General features: G+C 42.0%; 1 protein-coding gene across 6 annotated transcripts in view; it reads right to left on the bottom strand.

Moving 5' to 3' along the window:
- LOC137372300 (partitioning defective 3 homolog B-like) overlaps positions 1 to 24,087 on the bottom strand; it is a 1,025,472-nt gene that overhangs the window by 398,686 nt on the left and 602,699 nt on the right. For all 6 annotated transcript variants that reach the window (XR_010975414.1, XM_068036099.1, XM_068036101.1 and 3 more), the window contains one exon: positions 23,584 to 23,821. Coding sequence is in view for 5 of the 6 variants with exons in the window: in XM_068036099.1 (XP_067892200.1) it covers positions 23,584 to 23,821 (238 nt within the window). In the remaining variant the exon portion in view is untranslated. The remainder of the gene's footprint in view (positions 1 to 23,583; positions 23,822 to 24,087) is intronic.

The following is a 24,087-nucleotide window of genomic DNA, read 5'->3' as shown; positions in this document are numbered from 1 at the left end:
GAGTGTTCTTGAGCACAGACACCTTGGGGTGCAAGTACATAGTTCCCTGAAAGTGGTAACACAGGTAGACAGGATGGTGAAGAAGGCATATGGCATGCTTGCCTTCATCGGCCGAGGCACTGAGTACAAGAGTTGGGACGTCATGTTACAGTTGTACATAACGTTGGTTAAGCCGCATTTGGAGTACTGTGTGTAGTTCTCATCGCCACACTACAGGAAAGATGTGATTAAGCAAGAGAGGGTGCAGAAAAGATTCACAAGGATGTTGCCTGGTTTGGAGGACTTGGGTTATAAAGGGAGATTGGATAGGCTGGGTCTGTTTTCCCTGGAGCGAAGGGACATGATAGAGGTATATCAACTTATGAGAGCATAGATAGGGTAGATAGCCAGAATCTGTTTCCCATGGTAGAGGTGACTAAAGCTAGAGGGCATAGATTCAAGGTGAGGGGGAGGAGGTTTAATGGGGCTCAAAGGGGTAATTTTTTCACACAAAGAACAATGGATATCTGGAATGAACTGCCTGAGGAGGTGGTGGAGGCATGAACAGTAGCAACATTTAAGAAGCATCTGGACAGGTACTTGAATGAGCAAGGCACAGAGGGATATGGAATTAATGCAGGCAAGTGGGATTAGTATAGATAGGCATTATGGTCGGCATGGACGCGGTGGGCCGAAGGACCTGTTTCTATGCTGTACGACTCTATGACTCTAACACAGAAACTTAGCATGCAGGTACAGCAAGCAATTAGGAAGGCAAATGGTATGTTGGCCTTGTTGCAAGGGAACTGGAGTAGAAGAAAAAGGAAGTCTTGCTACAATTGTATAGAGCTCTGATGAGACTACACCTGAAGTACTGTGTGCAGGTTTGGTCTCCGTATCGAAGGAAGGATATATTGGTCTTGGAGGTGGTACAGTGAAGGTTCACTGGATTAATTTCTGGGATGAGAGGGCTGTCCTTTGATGAGAGGCTGAGTAAATTGAGCCTATACTCTCTGGAGCTTCAAAGAATGAGAGGTGATCTCGTTGCAACATACAAATATTCTGAAGGGGCTTGACATGTTAGACACTAAGAGATTGCTTCCTCTGGTTGGGGAATCGAGAACTCGGGGCCAGTCTCAGGATAAAGGGTCTGTTATTTTAGGACTGGAGTAGAAATTTCTTCACTTGGAGCATCGCGAAGCTTTGGAATTCGCTACCCTAGAGGGTTGTGGATGCTCCATCCTTGAGTCTATTCAAGGCTGGGATAGATGGATTTTTGATCTCTTAGGGAACCAAGGTATATGGGGTGTGCAATAGAGTGGAAGTTGAGGCAGAAGATCAGCTATGCTTGTATTAAATGGTGGAGCAGGCTCGAGGGGCCATATGGTCTATTCCTGCTCCTATTTCTTATGAGACCCTCCAAAATCTCTGGGTGCCTCCAATTCTAGCCTCTTGTGCATCCCCTATTTTCATTACTGTCACATTGGTCGCTGTGCCTTCAGCTGTCTAGGCCCTAAGCTCTGGAATTTCCTCTCTAAACCTCTCCCTCCTCCTTTAAGGCACTCCTTAAAAGTTGCCACTTTTACCAAGCCTTAGGTCACCTGTCTTTATACAACTGATGTCAAATTTTGTTTGATAACACTTCTATGAAGCACGTTGGGATGTTTTACTATGTTAATGTTGTTGTTCTTAGTCATGTACAGAGCAGAAGTCAGGCATTACCCACAAGGCTGGCTGACCGGTAGTAGCTGAGACCACAAAGCACAATGCCTGCATGCCCACTCACCCACTCAGCTGAGGAATGCAGCATGGCATTAATTTGAGAATTACATTTTAATGTATCTACATATGGTGTGCTTTATATTTTAAAACTAGTTGATGTATAGATGGGACTCCTCTGACCCTCTGAGGACTAAAAGCTCTTTTGCACCTACAATAAAACAGAATATGTTGATCATGTATGGCAGTTTACAGTATGGCAGAGAATACATCAATTACACAGCTGCAAAAATATTCCACAGTTCTGTAATATTTTACTCTAAATTTACCTAATCAAAGATGACAGCTTCAGACTGGTGGCTTATTCATTCAACACAGCAGATTTCTTTGACCCCCTATTATCCACTTGAGCATATCATGCATAACCACAGCAGGTGTACTAATCCCCTGTCTTCCCCATTACCCCAGGGACACAGACAAGATAAAGTTATTTCTATCAGAGTGCCTCTAGCCTTCCATGGCATTGTCTGCTTGCAATATTTTCTTCCAATTTTACATAAAAGGCGACACAAAGGAGCAAAATCCAGGAGGAATTTTGTTGGTGAATTACTGGGTAATAAATCAAAAGGCAGTGGGGCCGACTCTCGTCCTTCATGCTCAGCTATGCACCCAATTACAACAACGTAGCATTTGTAAAGCAGCATCAACCTAACACCTAAAACAGATGGTCTGGTCCTTTATTTCTTTGCTGTTGGACCTGGCTGTGCTCAAATTGGCTGCAACAATTGGCCTGCTCCTGCTCCTACTCGTATGTTCCTACATTTCAAAGCAAATGGTATATTATCTTCCAATCCCTTTGTAATAAAGGCTAAGAGTAAAGCCATACTACAATTATATAGGGCCTTGGTGAGAACTCTCCTGGAGTATTGTGTACAGTTTTGGTCTCTATGGGAATGCAAAAAGGTTAACTGGACTGATTTCTGTGATGAGGAGATTGCCCCATGAGGAGAGATTAACAGATTGAGTAGACTAAGCATATATTCCCTAGAATTTAGAAGAATGAGAGGTGATCTCATTGAAACATACAAATATTCTTAAGGGGCTTGACAGGGTAGATGCTGGGAAGATGTTCCCCCAAGCTAGGGAGCCTAGAACACAGGGTCACAATCTCAGAATAAGTGATTAGCCATTTAGTACTGTCAGGAGGAGAAATTTTGTCATTCAAAGGGTTGTGAATCTTGGGAATTCTCTACCCCAGAGAGCTGTGGCTGCTCAGTGCATTCAAGACAGAGATCGATAGATTTTTGGAGACTAAGAGAATCAGGGAAATGGGGAAAGTGCAGGAAAAGTGGAGTTGAGGTAGAAGATCAGTTGTGATCTTATTGAATGGTAGAACAGGCTTGAAGGGCTAAGTTGTTTACTCATGCTCCTATTTCTTATGATCTTCTGACTACACTTCAAGAAGCACCTCGTTGCCTGTAAACTGCTTTGGGACATCCTAAGGTTGTGGATGTTGTGTTATTGGTTTTTAACACAAATGTACCAAACACTATAACAATGATTGGTAAACTAAATGAAGGGTTATAGAGTCATAGAGTCGTACAGCATAGAAACAGGCCCTTCAGCCCACCGCGTCCATGCCGACCATAATGCCTATTTATACTAATGCCACCTGCCTGCATTAATTCCATATTCCTCTGTGCCTTGCTCATTCAAGTACCTGTCCAGATGCCTCTTAAATGTTGCTACTGCTCCTGCCTCCACCACCACCTCAGGCAGCTCATTCCAGATACCCACTATTCTTTGTGTGAAACATTTATCCCTTTGATCCCCTTTAAACCTCCTCCCTCTCACCTTAAATCTGTGCCCTGTGATTTCCCTACATATACGCTCCTCCAATTCCCTCTGACTATTGGGGGGCCTATAGTATAATCCCATCAAAGTGATCACCCCTTTCTTATTTCTAAGTTCTGCCCATATGGCCTCGCTGGACGTCCCCCCCGGGATATCGCCTCTAAGTATTGCCGTGATGTCCTCCCTAATCAATAGTGCAACTCCCCCTCCTCTCTTACCTGCACCTCTGCCATGCCGGAAGCATCGGTACCCCGGAACATTGAGCTGCCAGTCCTGCCCATCCCTCAACCATGTTTCCATGCACAGTTCTTTATTGAATAACAGGATTCTGGGAGAGCTCTTCAAGACATGTGCTACCTGCTAACAATGCTCTAACAACTGTATCACATTAACTTGCATCACTTCCTGTGATGATGTTTACTAAACTATTTACATATTCAGTAATATGTTAATCAGTATTAAAGCAATACCACAACATTCCCCTTTCCTTAAATGGAAACATTTCATACATTATAAGCTCTGTACATAATGAAATAGGATAATTCTGAACAGTATTTACACATGTATGGACTCTCATTAATTATTCAAGTGTCTCTGAAATGTACAGGTGGTCTGCTGACTCGACCTGATCTAGTAATAGTGAAACTTTGCTGAGACCTGGAATTGTCAATTCTTTTCTCTTGACTCGCAGGTCTAGACTGACAGTTATCTTGTACTTGAGTGTTATAGGTGTCATCCTCTTTAACTCTACTCTCAGAACCTGAATGTGAACATGTTCTTGATGCTACAGGAGTGTTAGGTATGATGCTGTTGGATAACACTCTCAGCTGACGTCTATTCTTTCCTCAACATTGCTTCATTTGGGGAGGTTACTTCATATGACCGTGGCTCATTACAGATCTTTGACACTTCCGCAGGGAACCATGTTTTCTCTTGCAGTTGGCTCATTCTGACTTCTGTCCGACATGCAGTGGAGGCAACTCCATGCCTGTATGTTTGTCATGTGTGATTTTCATTTTCTCTTGTCTTAGCAATAATGTATCTTGGACTGATGACAATCTGATCAAACGATGACTCGGAAGAGTTGTCCTGTCTTGCCTTCCGAACATGATCTCTGCTGGGGATGGTAATTCTGTATCTAGTGGTGTCACTCATAGGTGGAACATTGCTGTTTGAATGTCTCGATTGGTCTCCTTACACTTCAAAATTAGTGACTTTACCGTCCACAACACTTTCTGCATTTGACCTTGGATAATATGGAGATGATGTAATGTGATTTACAGCCCACTTTGCGCATGTCTTGAAATGGTTTACCCGTGCACTGTGGACCATTATCTGACACTATCTCCTCTGGGGAACCAAAAAGACTGCACTCATCATGATTGCTACCAATGCATTTAATATATCCCTCAGTTGGCGAATGAGAGATGACAAACTTTTAGAACCAAACGCAATTGGTCTACCTTCCTGCAACACACATGCTCCGAGACCATTTTGAGTGTAGTTTCTTTCCTTGGGTCGCAATATTGTAAACATGCTTCAGCAGAAAGTGACTATTTTAATGAATCGTACACATGCGGATGATCTTCGTGCCATAAGAATGGGGCATCTTTCTTGTGAAGTTTGCCAGTGATGATGCTTTCTCAGAGAAATTCAAGAAATATGGTGCTAAAAAGTTAAAACAGAAGTAGTTGGCAATAACTAAGAAGTCATCACCTGAGAGTAAATAAGTCAACAGCGATTCTTGATCACGGATGTGATGGGACATCATGAGGATGAAGTTGCTCTTTGCATTGGCTCGATTGATTTTCTTGACATGCATTGCACATCCTCACTGCTCATTCTATGTCGTTATTCGTCCCTGACCTATAAACTGTCTCACATGCAAGTCGTCTGGATCTTTCAATGCCCAAATGACTTTGACGTAATTGGGTAAGGATATCTTGATGAAGCACTTTTGGTATCAATACTTGTCTACCTTTGAAAATGACACCACCAGATATCCCTAACTCAACACGACATGGCCAAAAGGTTCTGAAGTCTGTGGGAACCTCTTGCATTGTATCTGGCCATCCACTGATGAGGAGCTGCCATAATGCCCTGAGGACAGGATCTCTGGAAGTCTCTCCTTGGAACTTTTCGCGTTTGTTCTGTCCAAATCCCAAATCACATTAGGTCAATGTTGTGCACATCTTCTCGTTCCCAAATCTATTTCCTCCACTTGGGCATCCAATAATATATCTTCGCTCTTCTTGGAGTTGGGTAGCCTGCTCAACATGTCAGATATAACCATGAAGTCTCCAAGATTGTATCAGACCTTGCAATCGTACCACTGTACTTTGATTACCAATCGTTGGAGTCGAGGTGGCAAGCTGGTGAGTGGTTTTTGCCAAATAATTGCTAACGACTTGTGATCGGTCTCGACAATAAAGTGTTTGCCAAATAGGTACGTCTGGAACCTAGTGAAACTGAACACGAATGCTAATGTTTCTCGTTCTGTGTTTGAATAGTTGCCTGAGCAGGTGACAAACTTTTAGAACCGAACGCAATTGGTCTACCTTCCTGTAACATGCATGCTCTGAGACCATTTTGTGACGCATCTACTTTGAGTGTAGTTTCTTTCCTTAGATAGTGATATTGTAAACATGCTTCAGCAGAAAGTGACTGTTTTAATGAATCGAACGCATGCTGATGATCTTTATGCCATAAGAATGGTGTATCTTTCTTGTGAAGTTCGCAGTGATGATCCTTTCTCAGAGAAATTCGAGAAATATGGTGCTAAAATGTTAAACAGGCCCAAACACCACTGTAAATCTTCTTCATCTTGAGGGGTAGGCATTGATTGTACATCCTCAAATTTACTGGGATCTGGTCATATTCCAGTGTCAGAATCGATTGAACCGAAGACATTAATATGGTTCACACTGATAGCACATTTTTTGCTATTAAACACTAGACCTTTTCTTCTAGCTGTCTCCATTAGAAAGTGAAGATTCTTGTCATGCTCTTGCTTTTTACTTCCCATGACCGCTATGTCATCTGCAATGCAAACACAGCCAGGAGCACTCTTGGCAATACGATCCATATGCTATTGGAACAGGTCTTGATTCACTGACAGACCAGATGGTAACCACAGAAAGCAATACCTCCCGAATGGTGTCCTAAATGTCGTTAGTTCCTGTGAATCCTCGGAAAGGTGCACTGACCAGTATCCATGTTTCGCATCCAAATTTGAGAAGAACTTGACTCTAGAAAATCTTGGGTTGAGCTCCTGTAGAACAGGAATCTTGTGAGGACACCTTTTGAATACTCGATTTAATCTTCTGGGATCCAAGTATACTCCAATGGTACCATCTTTCTTAATTACAGTGGATATAGAGCTACACCAATCAGTGTGCTGCTGAATACGGTGAACAATCCTCATCATTCCATTGTGGTCAAGCCTGGCCTTTAATTTGTCCTTTATATGGACACCGCACTTCCGTAGTGGTTCTACGGAGGGAGCTGCGTCCTCTTTCAGGTGAAGAACGGCGTCTCATATAAAACCGCCCATGCTGTCAAATTTATCCAGGTACTTCTGTTGCAGATCTTGAATAGACTCAATAAGGTCACATTTACCTTGATCATCCAGCATTGGCGCTTTACTGATCTTGTGAATTATAACGATCTGGAGTTCACTGCACGCTTGTAGTCCTGCTACCGCTGGACCATTGGTGCCAACATGAGGCGACCATGCAGAACCTCCATATCTGCACTTCAATGTCAATGTTCCTACGCAGTAGATTGGTGAGTCTAACTTTTGTTGGCTGTAACCTAGACTCCCACTTCGCTAGGTACATGTCTTTGAGAATCTGCAGTGGTAAAATGTTGGTGCTTTCCCCAGTATCTATCTTTAGTCATAGCTTGTGCTTGCCACTTTTGCTGGGACATATAATTTAAACTGTGATGAAAGCTTCCAGTTGTGTGATTGCATCCATGTGCTGTGTGACATTCACTGTATGGAAAGCATGTTCACTTTCCAGCATGAGTTTGCCTCTTTCAGTGCTTTCTTTGCTTTCCAGGTCTCTGCCGACCTCATGGATGCACCTGTGCTTGATGATAGTTGGGGAACTCATTTTTATCCTTGCCACTAGGCGGCATCTATTTTTTGTTGAGCTGTGGCTTCTGACTGCTTCTTTGCTGCCAGATTTTCTACACAGTCTTGCCCTGTATCCCTTAGACCATATGCCTTGAAGTATCTCTGAATGCAGGACAGTTATGTGGCTGATGCATGAGACTGCACTTGCAGCACACCTTGCCCTATTGAGGTGCCTTGGCTACCTCACCAATGGTTGTTGCTGCTCTAAGCACTTGTATATATTGTCTGCTTGCAGCTATGGCTTCGTATTTTCTGCCATCTCTGAGGAGACTGTCTATATCATATCCTTTATTCTTATCAAGCAGATACATTTAGAGCACCTCTATTGGAGTTGATGTAATTAGCAGCTCCATTATTCTCTCGGAGAGTTCTGCATCTGAGAAATCACAATTTTTCTGGGCATCTACTGATGAACTGGTCAATAGTTTCTTTGGGCTATTGTCTATAGGCTAACCAGCTCGAGTCGATGGATCCTGAAATTGACCTTGACCGTTGGTCTGCCTCTGACAATCCAGAAGTGTTGATGCAATGGAGACCTTCATTGCCAGTCGCTATCTTTATTTTTATTGCTTGCTTGTCGGGTTCTGCAACTGCAAGGTCTAAAAAGCATAACTCCATACGCTATCGAAATAGTTGGAATTCATGAAGGATATCTGGAACCTTCCAATTTATAACTCGATGTTTTGTTGCCATGGCGTCAAAATTTCTTGCTTCACAAGAATTCTTTTTACCAGAATTTTCCTCTTAAACTACTTTTCCTTTAATGACTTTTCTTCAAGGAAAAACAATGCAGGTCTACTGCATCTGCAGCACTGGACCTCTACCATGCTCTGAGCTTGTGGCTGAGGCGCAGGCTTTCAGCCTCTGCTTGGAGAGACTCCACCCATGGAGCTCTTGTTTGGCGAGAAAACTCACAATGTTTAATGTCTCGTAGTTCTGATTCAGACTTTTTTTTTAAAGCCCGATTCCACCAGATCACTATCTTTTTGGTCGACAATCGTTCCGATAAAATTCCCCTTTTGATTGCTCACTCTTTCAGAGTCCTGATTCTCGAGACTGATTTTTGAATCTGAATCAAATCTTGCCACCGCTACTTCCTCCAGCCGTTTTCAGTGTTGTCCCAAGCTTTTAAGGCTTCTCCAGTTGTCCACGATGTCACGCTAGTGATCGCTGTCATGGCGTCAAAACACCACTGCTAACATGCTGTGCATGTCTGCACTGCTGCCACTATATTGTCAGTTAACACAAAAATAACAAACACTATAACAATGATTGGTAAATTAAACGAAGGGCTCTTTATTGAAGAACAACAATATTCTAGGAGAGCTCTTCAATACACGTGCTACCCGCTGACTAATACTACTCCTCCTACTATATCACATGTTAACTTGCATCACTTCCTGTGATGTATTCTAAACTATTTACATATTCAGTAGTATGTTAATCAGTATTAAAGCAATATCACAACAGTGGAAGACACTATATAAATGTAAGCCTTTCTTTCATTGCAAGAATCAGTAATTTCCTATTACCCACTACCCCTATCACAAAGAGGAAACCTCCATCCAATCAGTGAGAGTCTGAATCTAATTCATATCGACGGGATGCAAGCATCCGCTTTCTGATGAGGTTAGGGATGGACGGATGCGTCGTTAAGAGGAAATTGTTGGCTAGCACACCAAGTTAAAATATCCTCCTTTCCTACAGGACTAATGTGCAGTGGGTTAACTTGTTGCACTGACCATTCTCTAGTGCTTTTGAGTTTGCATTCGATGGATTGAAAGCAAAAACCTCTTTTGAATCAGAAGTTCTCCATCTGCTGAAGTATCCCCTGTGCATGCCCCCACCTCCCCCTCCACCCAAATGTTGGGTTAAACTAATCCAAGGGCAATCTAACCCAGCCATTAATTTAAAAGCCAAGTAATCACATTTCAATTCGTTTTAGGCTCCGCCAGGGTTTGTAAGGCCAGATTAAATTTTATTTAGGATATAAGTGGCGCTGGCCAGGGACTGAAAGATGTACAGGAGTACACAGAGATTGTCGAACAGTTTATTTAATTTCTTTTCATAGTCATAGTAAATCTGCTGTATGAAACGGATGAAAAGTATCTATGAGATCAGCATATTCCAACTTTGTGTAGGGAGAAATGTACGCTGCTTCCTGCTGTCTATGTCTGTCTGCACCCCAATCCTCAGCAACAGTACATATTGCCAAACTATCAGTCAGAAATGCAGCTGTTGCCACAATTACTACCAAACCTTTTACAAGTTATTACTCAAAAGCTTGCGCAGCAGGGTGAGCCACTTTGCTCTTAGACGGAGGAAGATGGGACATCACTGGGGACAACCCAATGAATTGATACAAACTTTAGTACAAGCTAAAATTGAAAAAGTCAAACTAGACCTGCCGAAAATGCTACCCCTTGAGGGCTGCTAAACCAGCTACAATGTAAACTTTGCTTGGAATCCAATATGGAGGCACAGCAACAATGTGTTCCAAATGGGATGTTTTTTTAAAAATTTATTGATACAGCACTGAAACAGGCCCTTCAGCCCACCGAGTCTGTGCCAACCATCAACCACTCATTTATACTAATCCTACATTAATCCCATTACCCTCTCACATCCCCACCTTCCCTCAGTTCCCCTACCACCTACCTATACTAGGGGCAATTTATAATGGCCAATTTACCTATCAACCTGCAAGTCTTTGGCATGTGGGAGGAAACCAGAGCGCCCGGCGAAAACCCACGCGGTCACAGAGAGAACTTGCAAACTCCGCACAGGCAGTACCCAGAATCGAACCCGGGTCGCTGGAGCTGTGAGGCTGCAGTGCTAACCACTGCGCCGCCCTTCCATGTCCACCTCGCTCTCCTCCTGTTATTGAAATAGAGGAAGTACCAAAAACAACCTTCCAAGTTGAAAGTACCCACCAAAAAATTGTCATTTAATCTCTCTCCCGTCTGCCTTATCACACACCTTCCCTTTTGTTCCCTTCCCCTCCCCCCCCCCACTTCACTTGCTTAAAACCTACCGCATTTCTAATCTTTGCCAGCTCTGATGAATGGTCACAGACCTGAAACGTTAACTCTACTTCCAGATGCCAGACCTGCTGAGTCTTTCCAGCATTTTCTGTTTTTATCCCAAAAAAGTTAATATTCATTCACTGTTTACGAGTTACTTGCTTAACCTACATATCTACATCTTTGTGTCTGTTCTATTCCGAGTTGCACAGGGAATCTTTGTGATTGGTTCAGTGCTTCTAACATTTGTGGTTGCTGCCTGTAGTGATATTTCTGAATAGTATAGTTATTTTTATTACGGAACCAATCACTTTCTCCCAAACAAATTCTGTGCATTAACAATTGCCAGCAAACCTCCAGCAGTGGGAGTTCCTGATATCGATACCAAGTGGAGGGTTTCCCTCTACATAGCTGAACTGAGCAAGAAAGAAAATATCAGGGATTGGCCGTTTCCAGGGCTACTCATGCTTTAGGAATAATACAATGCCATTTGTAACAAGTATGAGGCCAGGCTACCCATCTGAGAAGAGACGGTGGCTGGTGTGGGGAGACCACAGGACACAATGGGGAACATAATTGTTCTATTTCAGAAAGGCAGTTGATGAAGGATAGTGCTGGAGCCAATCTTTAATATTTATTTACAGAGTGAAACATTGCAAGCATACAGCTCCTAACTCAACCACACCACAGTTTCAATAAGTGTTGCCTTATATGAGCTCAAGTGAAACCCCAATTAATGCCATCCACCTGCAGATAATTAAACACAATTGATCTACAATTAACAATAATAAATACCGTTTTAAAGAAAATCAGCAATATTTTTACTCAAACCTGTGTAGAACCAAAGTGACCAGATGTTTGCTTGTCCATAACTAAACTAAAGCATATGTGCTTTAGATTCACACAAAAACAACTGCAGCTCTTCAGTACAGTTTATCTCTCTGCAGTAGGTTTCTTGCTTCAACTCTGTGATATTCTGCTTTATTTCTAAAGTGTAGTCATTTCTTGGTCACTGTTGCAGTTTTATCACAAACAAGTGTGGATTTTCCATTAAAACAGACATTTCTTACAGACAAGTTGTGTTCCTTCAGTTGCCATCTTCTCCCCCAATAAACCAGCATTTCCGTTTAACTTAGTGAGCATACCTGCGTATATATACTAGCCCACAGCATTCTATCATTTCAAGTTAGAAAACCAGCATGGAAGGTAGTTAATTATTTTTGCATAGCCGCACAAACTGGGACATCAAAACTGCTCCCAATTAAGGGATAACTTTCATGTGTTTATTGGAAATAGGTTTATGACGTGCAGCAGGCAAGATGAAAGGTTGCCCGCATGTTTAACATGTGGCATCTGTAGGGACACAATTAGCATCAAGTGCGAGATGGGCCAGGACTAAGTGACCTGGGAGTGATTGATTCAGCAGGGAAAATGGAGCTTTACCCTGCATCTAACAAATGGTGTAAGTGGCCTGCAAATGATTGATGGGAACAGAACAGGAGAACTTTAGCCTGCATATAACCTTGCTATGGCTGATCTGGGAGTTATTAATGGAATGGGACACACAGAGTTTTTCCCCGTATCTAACGTGTGGGGAAAATAATGTGTGACTGATGGAGTACAGAGAGCTACAGTCTTAATTTATGAATGGTTTAGGTGGTTTAGTGCTAATTGGCATGGCTATATAAAAGGAAGCTTCTCACTCCATCATTGGGAGCCATACCTTAAGCTGCCTATGCCCTACACTCTGGAATTCCCTCCCCAAACCTCTCTTCCTTTCCTTCTCTCCTGCTTTAAAACAACCCTTAAAACTTACCAATACAAAAGCAAAATACAAAAGTACTAATACAAGTTCTGATGAAAGGTCATAGACCTGAAATGTTAACTCTGTTTCTCTCACAAATGCTGCCAGACCTGGTGAATATTTCCAGAATATTTTGTTCTTTATTACTTAAAACTTACCTCTTTGACCAAGCTTTTAGTCACCCGTCCTAATATCTCCTTACATGGTTCGGTGACAAATACTGTTCAATAACACCGCTGTGAAGGGCCTCGAAGTATCTTGCTACATTAAAAGCACTATAGAAATGCAAGCTGTTGTTATTGCTTCTATATATCATGCCTAACTTGCTAACAGTTTGAAGAAGCACTGTGGAGGGAGTTTTACCATCTGTTTAATCCATAGCATAAATGACTTGAGAGTGGGTAATTAAGAGAGCAGTAAACTGCTTCTAGGCAGGCTGTACCGGACCTGGGAGTGATTAACACAGTATTGCAACAAGAACTTAAAGCTGTCCAGCTGACCCTTACTTGTGATGAAGAGGGAATAACTGATGCACAGTGCAGAAGGGAGTTTTATACCCAGGTGCTTCCCTTATTTTCATGAATAATTTTCATATTTCATGGATATAAAATATCACTTTCTAACTATTGGTATAATTTTTCCTTTGAAGTCACTTGAATAGAAATATCCTGAACAAACATTTTAAAACTCACACCACATAATAACCTAAATAGCACTCTCAATACCCTTGCAGTACTCAAATGAGACCTCAAAGGAATACAGCACACCATTATATCCATCTGATTAATTTCTTTACCCAATTAATTTTACCCAGATTTTTACTAGATTAATTTTTTTAAATGTAACATATAAGCACAACGCATTACATAATGACAGGTGGGAGATGATATATATTCCATTACTGGCACTGACCATAACTCAAAAGCAAGTTGCCAGGTACCCTGTAACTACTATGCATCTAAATCACGTTATACCTGATCTGGGAGTGCTCAGTCCTGACAAAAATAGGAAGCGGCTCCATTCCCAATTGAGAGATCGCTTTCATGTGTTTAATGGAAATAGGTTTACGATGCGCAGCGGGCAAGATGAAAGGTTGCCTGCATGTTTAACATGTGGTATCTACGGGGACACAATTAGTATCAAGTGCGAGGTTGAACAAGAAAGAAGGACTGAATATGGAAAGCACACAAAACTACTGCTTGGTAGAGAAACAAAGAGACATTCTGAAAGGGGCATTTCTTAAAATGTTTCAGGGCCAACTTATGACAATTCGCATGAATGACATCGGATGTGGAAATCTAAGGAATAGTAAATTCTGGTTCTGTCGGTAGGGGATTGGTAAAAATGTACACATGTACAGACACTTTCGCCACTACGGAGCCAATTGACATGAACTTTGATTCGGTGGGGGGAGGGGGTGGGGGTGGTGAAGGGAAACCACCCAAGGGAAGGGCTCACATGTCTTCACTTGGACATAAGACTCGTATAGATCTCAGTCTCTGGTCTCATAGAATCTTACAGCACAAAAGCAGGCCATTTCACCCATCATGCCTGCCCTGGTTCTATGAAAGAGCTATCCTATTAGTCCTACTCCGCTGCTCTTTTGCAACGCCCTGTAAATTTTTCCTTTTTGAGCATATCTTCAATTCTCTTTTGAAAGTTACGATTGCTTCTGTTCTTACCATCCTTTCAGGCAGTATATTCCAGATTGTGACAACTCGCTACATAAAAATAATTCTCCTCATATTATGTTTTTCTAAATAATCTTTGGAATAATCTTTCAAATTGTCATCGCTACCAAATGCCCTACCCCAGTGAATCCTAATCCAAGACTCCATTTTTAAAAAATGAAAACAGCAACGCCACATTACAATCAGTTACAATCTACAAATATGTTACATACCCAAATGTACGAACATATGAAAATGACAAGCAGGAAAAGACCAGCTGGTTCATCAAGTCAGTGAGAATCTTGAGTAAACACTTCTTACACCCTCACAGCCATATAAGTAATTTCAAAATGGATTTAATTTTTAATATTTAACTAATGCAAACGTTTTATCCATAACTTTCTTTACAGTGTCTAAAGGAAATTTTCTAAGAAAATCAGAAACTATTCCTAGTTCGGAAATTATGGGCATAGAACTGTCCATCTACTATCTCTTTAAAGAAATGTCCTTCCCATTAATTACCTCTCCCTCTTAAAAGCAGTCTGCTTCAATTTGTCACTGGAGGTCACAGAATCAGAAATTTTGAGAGAGAAAACATTTTTTACCATGAATTAGAAGTAGAGTGCTACTCTCCTTGCTAATCACAAAGCAGTATTTTCAACATGTGCGGGATGGGGAAATTGTGCTGCTGTGCATTCCCGTTCACCTGCACTGAGACCCATAATGTGGCAATGTGTGGTGAAGGAGCTGATGCAACAGACTTAATATCCTGTCAGTCACTCTACCTGACCTGAAAGACTGGAGCACAGAGGTAGCAATGCCTTGATTAAAGGATGGCTCGCCTGGCTCTTTTAAAAATGACTTTGGAAGGTTTAAGTAGCCTCAGGTGTGTTTGTATGTGGTGCTGAGTCTATGTTAATATCGACCTTCAGTACCCAATGTGCTAAACGTGGGATACGGGTGCCTCCTGAGTACTTAACATCCTTGAGTAAGGTTCTGTATCAGCCAGTTGGATACCTCTCATGTTCAAACCCACTTTTCGCCCTCAGATCAGGATTGTGGTCACAGCGTATGATCCATGAGGTCAATGCCAATCTAGGACGAGAGGCTGTTTGAATGGAGGAACAAGGAGTCTAGCTTGCCCCACTGGGCAGATGAGGTCACCTCCATGCACATAACAGAATGGGAAAAAAAATTCTGAATAAAATGTTTGCACTCATTAGATCCACTTTGAAATTATTGTCCCCTGTTCTCAGGTTCCGCCCTCCGCATTAATGCTGCCATTGAGAATCAGTGGCTACCCAAGCAATTGTTAGGCCTCTTGCCTGTCTGGAATTCTCTCCCCGAAAAAGCTGTTGAGGTTGGGGAAATCAATCGAAAATTTCAAAACTGGATTTCTGTTAGGTAAGGGTATTAAGGGTTATGTAACCAAAGTGGGTAGATGGAACACAGATACAGATCAGCCATGATCTAACTGAATGGCTGGAGGGGCTGAAAAGCCTCCTGAAGCTTCTAGGAAGTTTATGAGATTTCCTGGGGTGGGGTGTGGCAAGGCAATTTGAGCACAGTAATTTCACTGGTTAATCCTGGACTGCCTTGGCCATAACTGGGAATTTTCATTGTCCTAGGAATGATTCTATGCTCTGCCATTCAGTGGTGAAATGCAAGCTGTGGCTCAGTGGGTAGCATTCTCATCTGGGTCAAGTCCCACTCCAGACACTGGAGCACATAATCTAGGCTGACACTTCAGTACTGAAAGAGTGCTGTAGTGTCAGAGGTGCTGTCTTTCTGATGAGACGCTAAGGCCCCATCTTTCCTCTCAGATGGACGGAAAAGATCCTACTATTTTGAAGAAGAGCAGGGGAGTGCTCCTTGGTGTCTGGTCAATATTTATCCCTCAATCAAAAATCACTAAAAACAGATTATCTAGTCATTAGTTCATTGCTGTTTGTGGGACCTTGCTGTGCACAAATTGGCTGTTGTGTTTCCAACATTACAACTGTGCTGCAATTCAAAAAGTCCACCATTGGCTGCAAAGCGCTTTGGGACATCCTGAGATTTTGAAAGGCGCTATAGAAATGCAAGCTTTTTCTTTTTCTTTCATTGACTTGCCATCATTTTAACTTGTATATATTTCAAAGGTTTCTTATTGTCTATTTTTGTGCCACCTCTACTTGCATCATTTCTCCATTCACTATCACGTTTCAAATTCCATGCGCCACTCTTGTATTTTAATAAAAAGGATTCGGTTTTACTGTAATTACTTACAGAACAGGGTAAAAGCTATAAAAGTCATCATAAGATGACTGTAATTAGCATAACGACCAGCAGTTATTGCCTCAACCTGACACAGCCATTTATCGGTATGACCAGATAGATTATTGCCTCATTAAGGTCGTCATGGATTGACTGGTAATGTGTGAGAAAGGCTGGCCTCACAAAGCCTGTTCTGAGTGAATTCTTTCCGTTCCCTGTTAAATTGCTTGATTTGAGAAAAAATAAAGCCGGCACTTTTTCCTCAAGAAAGTATCACTTGTCGAGTTTTAGCATCTTCTTGTAATACCAGTTACAGCCGTGGCTCAGTGGGTAGCAATTTAGCCTCTGAGTCAAGAGATTGTGGGTTCAATGCCCACTCCAGAACCTAGGCTCACGCTCCAGTGCAGTAAAGAAAGGCTTGCATTTCTCTTAGCACCCTTTATGGCCTCAGGACATCTTGAAACACTTCACAGCCAATGAAGCATTTTTGAAGTGTCGTCACTGTTACAATGTAGGAAACATGGCAGCCAATTTGTGCACAGCAAGGTCCCACAAACAGCAATGAGATAATGATCAGACCATCTATCTTAGTGATATTGGTTGAGGGATAAGTATTGGCCAGGACACCAGGGAGGGTGCCACTGCTCATAATCAAAATTATGCCATGGGATGTTTTATGTCCACCTGAGAGGACAGACTGGGCCTCGTTTTAACTTCTTATCTGAAAGATACACCCCTGACAGCGCAGGACTCCCTCAGTACTGCACTGGAGCGTCAACCTAAATTTTCTTGCACTATTCAGGACAGTTTTTTTAAATGAATAAGTAACTTTCCAGTTGAAAGCCTTACCCATTTATGTAATGATGCTTCTTCAGACAAGTCTGCAGAGTTCGGTCATTTCCCGGAATGTAGACAACATATGTACTCATAATTTATACTATCAACATTCTGAAACCTGATGAAACTTGGTTGGTGTTTCATAGAAAGTGCTCAAGACATTCGACTTTAACAGCAATGGGTTAACAAAATAAAAGTGTATGTTTTCACTAGTCAGCACTGCAGTTTAACCAGCAAGCTGCAGAACTCAACATGTCAACATCCAAATAACCCATTCCAGTCTGTAAGGCCGTTTTTAAAAACAAATGAAAGAATATGAGGAGTTCTGATGGAATAGATAGGAGAAACTGTTTCTCCTGGTAGGAGGGTCGATAACCAGAGGGCACAAATTTAAGATAACTGGCAAAATAACTGGGGGAGACGAGGAGAAATTGTTCACTCAGTGAGTTATAATGATCTGGAATGTGCTGCCTGAAAGTGAGTTGGAAGTAAATTCGATAGAAACTTTCAAAAGGGAATTAGACATGCACTGAAAAATGAAAAATTTGCAGGGTTATGGGGAAAACAGCAGCAGAGTCGGATTAATTGGCACCTCTGCTAAAGAGCCAACATGGGCATGATGGGCCAAGCTAACTACTGCAGTGCTGCATGGTTCTATAAATACCAAAATTAAACCTGCAAGGTGACCAATATTTGCTTCATATTTAAATGAAAGCCGTGAGCCAAGCAGAGGAGAGTTATGAGGATGTTGCCAGGACTGGAAAATTTTCACTATGCGAAAAAGTTGAATAGACTGGAGTTGTTTTTCTTGAAACAGAGGAGGCTGAGGGATGATTTAATTGAGGTGCATAAAATTATGAGAGACCTAGATACAGCAAACCTATTTACTTTAGCAGAGGGGTCAAAAACTAGGGGGCATAGATTTAAAGTAATTGGTAGAAGGATTAGAGGGGAAAATGAGGAAACATTTTTTTCACCCAGAGGGTAGAAGGGACCTGGAACTCACTGTGTGAAAGGGTAGTAGAGGCCGAAACTCTCATTACATTTAAAATGTACTTGACCTGCAGGGCAATGGACCTAGTGCAGGAAGGTGGGATTAGGCTGGGTAGCTCTTTGTCGACCAGCATGGGCACGCTTGGGACCGAATGGCCTCCATCTGCATCATAAATGTTCTATGATTTTATGATTCAATTTGAAAGCTGGAAGTTTTAAGAGCATTGGAAACATTTTGCCATATACACAAAAAGAAAAGTGAAAAATAGCATCATAACATTCATAAATGGCTGGCTGTGCAAAGTCCTCCCTCAGCCATTCAAGAGCTGCATGCCACGGAGAAGGCAATGCTTACAAAGGCGAATGCTATAGGTACGGACAAGCTTTGGGGAAGCACTATATGATCTCTGTCACTTCTGGATTTTACTTGAAGAGAATGTTTCAACAGAACTCTTGGCATCTCTTCCTGTGTCTCCCACTCCTCCTGCACTGTAATGGTTTCGACATTTCAAATAGGCCGTCACATTCCCCACAAGGGTACCGCCAGCAGAGTTTGGATGAACATTAGAGGTAGTAATTCCTAAAAAATGTTGGTGCGTTTTGTTTTGGGTGGTGAAGAAGTTAGTAAGTCAGTGAACAGAACAGCAAAGAAGCCATTTATGGAAATCACAGGGTGAAGTTCAAAACTATTTCAGTCTGAGAAAGCTTTACCTAAAGGCTAAACTATTTAGAGAACTTTATTCATAAAATAGACAAAACCACAGGTAGTGCCATGAGAAAATTGTTCCGCAGGCACCAGATTCCAAGTTATTATTACTTCAGTGTGCTGCATGACTCACACAGCTCATTTGCAATGAAACTAGTGGAAGCGACATTTCAGTTGATTTTAAAAGATAATACTTTTGGCAAATTTTTTGTGCTTATCAAAACAACTTGCATTTATATAGCACCTTTAATGTAGTGAAATGTCCCAAGGTGCTTTACAGGAGCATAATCAGTCAAAAATTTAACACCAAGCCACATAAGGAGATATCAGGACAAGTGAATAAAAGCTAGGTTTGAAGGAACACCTTAACAGAGGAGAGAGAGCCACCAATGGTGGAGCAAAGGAAATCACGGATACGCAAGAAGCCAGAATTGGAGGAGTGCCAGGTTCTGGGAGGGATGTAGGGCTGGAGGAGGTTACAGAGATAGGGAGGGGTGAGTAAGTAAAACAGCGCGCTTTTCATTTGAGGTATAGAAACTCCAATTTTAATCTAACCAGCCCAGAGGAGAGGCTAGGCACCCATTTTGCACCCTTCCAATGATTCAATTTGGAGTGTAAAATCGGGCAGGGTGTAAAACATACGTCTGACCTGAACTCACTCCATTCCCACTGGACGAGGTAGTTTATAATTGGGACTGTGGCATCAGAATCAAGTATTGCCAGGTCAGACAGAGCATGGGCTGACTACAATATATAGAAAAACTCCTTCTGCTCTTCTGGCAAAGAATAAAGATAAACCTGTGTTAGTTACAATATTCATGGCAACCTAGATTTCTACTCAGGTGAAATCTCGAGTAGAAGTAGGAAGGAGTACAATTGCACCCATCCGATGTGAAGTGAAGTGATTCTGCCAACAGTTTGAAGAATCGTCAACTTAATGAAAATATTTAGGGCAAGCTCCAGATGGCAGGTGAGAGTGAAAATATGCTGGAGATGGGGAGAGGGAGAGCAAGCGAGCTAGAGAGAACACAAACTGTAGAGAGAAAGAGAGCTATAGAAAGTGCATGAGAGAGAAAGCACACTTAAGAGAGATCTGCAGAAAGTGCACAGACTAAAGATAGAGAGCGCGAGAAAGGATGCATGTGAACACTGACAGATGTCACTATTTACAAGACAGAAACTAGTCAACCCCTGGGGAAGAAGGCCATACAGGGTGCTGCAAATGAGGCTGGGGAACAGATGCGGTCTGCAGATTTGTCATGAAGCTCTATTCCTCTTCACTCCTATTCTGCTATATCCCACTGCAACAAAACTCATGTTATTATTGTCCAAGCTTTCGCAAATGTCTCTTTTAAACTCCTTCCACAGTTTAACAGCCAGTTAGACTCAGGCATGCGCACCAGGTCTATCCCAATTATTAAGCAGGGTTTGTTGTTCATTTACTCGGTTATGTAACTGACAGTACACCTAGATCTCAAGACAAGGATCGGCACACTTGAAGGTTTGGGAGGTTAGAACTCACACATGACAGTAATTAAAATACAAAGTAGGGCGGCACAGTGGCGCAGTGGTTAGCACCGCAGCCTCACAGCTCCAGCGACCCGGGTTCAATTCTGGGTACTGCCTGTGTGGAGTTTGCAAGTTCTCCCTGTGTCTGCGTGGGTTTCCTCCGGGTGCTCCGGTTTCCTCCCACAGCCAAAAGACTTGCAGGTTGATAGGTAAATTGGCCATTATAAATTGCCCCTAGTATAGGCAGGTGGTAGGGGAATATAGGGACAGGTGAGGATGTGGTAGGAATATGGGATTACTGTAGGATTAGTATAAATGGGTGGTTAATGGTCGGCACAGACTCGGTGGGCCGAAGGGCCTGTTTCAGTGCTGTATATCTAAATCTAAAAAAATCTAAAAAGTTGGAAAAACTCTTGGGTAAGGAGGTTAGAAAAGCCCAAAAACACACACCCACCTTAGCTATCATCCAACTACATCCCGAAACCCCCTGTGTGACTCCTTCCACTGAAAGTGAAATCTGAACTCTGGTCCTCAGCAACCTATTCCCATTACTCTTCCTCCTGTAGATGTGGCCAAAGTATCAGAAACAAGCACCAGTGCATCCAGCCATGCCATTTCAGAACATGTGCCATTAGCCACGGGAGGGAGAGAGTGAAATAAATAAAGACTTGCATTTATATAGCACCTTTCATCACTTCAGTTTGTTCCAAAATGCTTTCCAGCCAGTGTAAGGTATCCAGACTGACACTCATAGTGTAGTACTGGGGCTTATTGCACTGTAAGAGGTCCTATCTTTCAGATAAGAAGTTAAACCGAGGCCCCGCCTGCTCTCTCAGGTGGACGTAAAGAAGAGCAGGGAAGATGATCCAGTTGTCCTGGCCAGTATTTATCCCTCAACCACCATCAATAAAAAACAAATCATCAGGTCATTATTACACTGCTGTCTGCGGGACCTTGCTATGCAGAAATTGGCTGCCGCATTTTCTACATTATAAAAAATTGTGTTACCTCAAAAATGCTTTACTGGCTGTAAAGGACTTTGGCATGTCCTGGGGTAATGAAAGCTGCTATATAAAAACAAGTTATTTCTTTCAGATCCTGTGTTGGAGTTGGTCTGTGTGCAGCATGTGTGGTAACTCTATGATGGCTTCTTTTGGAAAGCAAAGCTTTTGGAGGCACAGTTATACACTCATATGGAGAAAGGAGTGCTGCTAACTGTATACTCTGGTATTGTATTCTTCAGTTACTTGGTTGCTTCTTCTTCCTCCAAGAAACAAGGGTAGAGGAGAATTACTGGGGAATTACCAACTGAAGTGAACCACCTGAAGAGGGGTGGGGTAAATGTCAGTCCCTCAGCGCATGCATGATAAGAAATTGGCAACAGCAAAAAACAAGCAGGAACAAAAAACAGATTTTAACTGCACCTGGCCATTACAAACTGGGACTGGTGCTAAAGTGGGCGGAGATCCCGTGTAATGGATGTTCTCATTTCCCACTGCCTGCTTGACCAAGGCCTGATTTTGTAGCACCACTGGGAAATCTAGGCTCATGAGGAGTGAAAGGAGCAAATATGACCAAATAAGTATTTATCTAAAATTTGATCTGCCTAAGTGGCCATTTTGAAGATTTCTTAATCTGCCCATTACCTCCCTCCAGCTTCATTTTCCTCCCTTCTCTCCTGAAGATGGTGATTTATGCTGAAATGAAGTCCACAGGCATGGGCAACCTCCTAGTATCTCATTCAAGGAGCTCTCCTTCATGGATATTCACATTGAGGGGATCACAGGCAAGCATTTTCCAACACGGGTCATTGGATAATAAACCAGGAAACGTCAGCTCATCCAAAACTCTATTATTTGTATTCTGAGTCCATCACCTTCTCACTGACTGACATTGGCTCTCAGTCCAGCAATGCCTTAAATTTAAAATTCTCATCCTTGTTAAAAAATCCTATCATGGCTTTGTCCCTCCTTATCTCTGTAACTTCTTCCAACCCTACAGCCCTCTCAGCTCTCTGCAATGCTCCAATTCTGGCCTCTTGTGCATCCTCGATTTCCTTCATCCCCACTATTGGCAGCAGTGCCTTCCGTTGCCTCAGCCCTAAGCTCGGGAATTCCCTCCTGAAACCTCTCCGCCTCTTTCTCCTCCTTTAAGATGCTGCTTAAAACCTACATCTTTGACCAAGCTTTTGGTCGCATGTCCTAATATCCCCTTATGTGGCTCTGTGTCAATTATTTTTCAGCTACATTTCTGTGAAGCATCTTGCAATATTTTACTCAGGTAAAGGTGCTTTATAAATGCATATTGCTGTTGAATGGGAACTCATTAATTTCTCCCTTCCCAGCGTAACTTCCAAGGCAAAATGCAACATATTCACTCGCAACAGGTTGAAAATAGCTCACACCCAAGATTTAAAAAAAAAACACAAAGGGTGGCCTCACTGCCCGTTAAACTGGCAGAGATTCTGTGTGAACTTGAGAAAGATTTTTTTAACAGCCAGTTTGGAGAAACTTGCACAAAATTCTGAGTTACCAGCATCAATCAGCTTCATGGACACTCAAATCAAAAGGCATCCGAGCACAAAATGCAAAAGTGGGATGTTAATCATCAATGAGCATCTGAAGCACAAGAATTTTTTATACCTGCAAAACCTTTTGCTGCCGAGCAGATCAATTATGATATCATTATCAAACATGTGCCAATTCTAACCTTGTGTCAGAATCTTACTAGAAAAGCTCCTGCTCATTCCTTAGGAGTAGCTGGACATTAGAACATATGGAACATAGGAACTGGAGCAGGATATTCAGTCCCTTAAGCCTGTTCCCCTATTCAATTAGATCAAGCTTCTTTATCTTATCATCTACACACCTTGGTTCATATCCCTTGATACCTGTCTAACAAAATTCTATAAATCTAAGTTTTAAAATTTTCAATAGAGCCCCAGCCTCAATAGCATCTTGGAGGAGACAGGTCCAAATTTGCACTACTGTTTGTGTGAAGACGTGCTTCCTGATATCAACTCTGAATAGAATAAGTCACACTATAAAACGTATAAAATAAGATTAATTTGTGCTTTGGAAAATTCCATTAAATACCTAAGCATTGCTCCGAATCCTTTCTTCTTCGCTTTCTTTTCTTGACTATCATTTTCCTTCTTCTTCTCTTTGTCTTTTTCCTTTCCTTTTCTTTTCACCTTCTTTTGTTTCTCTTTCTTCTTTTTCTCTTTCTTTGTCTTGCCATCTGAGCTCTCCACGTCCTCAAGCTCCGGGGTCCCCTGCAATGCAGATTCGCTGCCTGGGGTCTCACGGCCTGACTGGGAGCTGTCTTCAGAATCTGTTGCAGTAGATAAAAGAAAATGTGTAAAAAATAATTCATCAGTGCATAGCCATTTTATTTTTTTTAAAGTGTATTTTCCACTCTTTCCTGGTTTTTCCATCATTTGCATCATTCCCCACCTGACACATATTGAGAGGAAACTTCCGCACAATATTTTTCCATCTGAAACCAATGATGAGGAGGATAATTAATTGTCTTCCAGTTATCCTATTTATGAGTCAGAAAATACCCACTCTAGAAACCTGAGTACAATATCTAGGCTG

This window comes from Heterodontus francisci, chromosome 7 (genome assembly GCF_036365525.1).
Source record: "Heterodontus francisci isolate sHetFra1 chromosome 7, sHetFra1.hap1, whole genome shotgun sequence".
In the NCBI taxonomy this organism is placed as follows: Eukaryota; Metazoa; Chordata; class Chondrichthyes; order Heterodontiformes; family Heterodontidae; genus Heterodontus; species Heterodontus francisci.
Note: the sequence above shows the minus strand (reverse complement) of the source record. Positions and strands in the feature narration are given on the sequence as shown.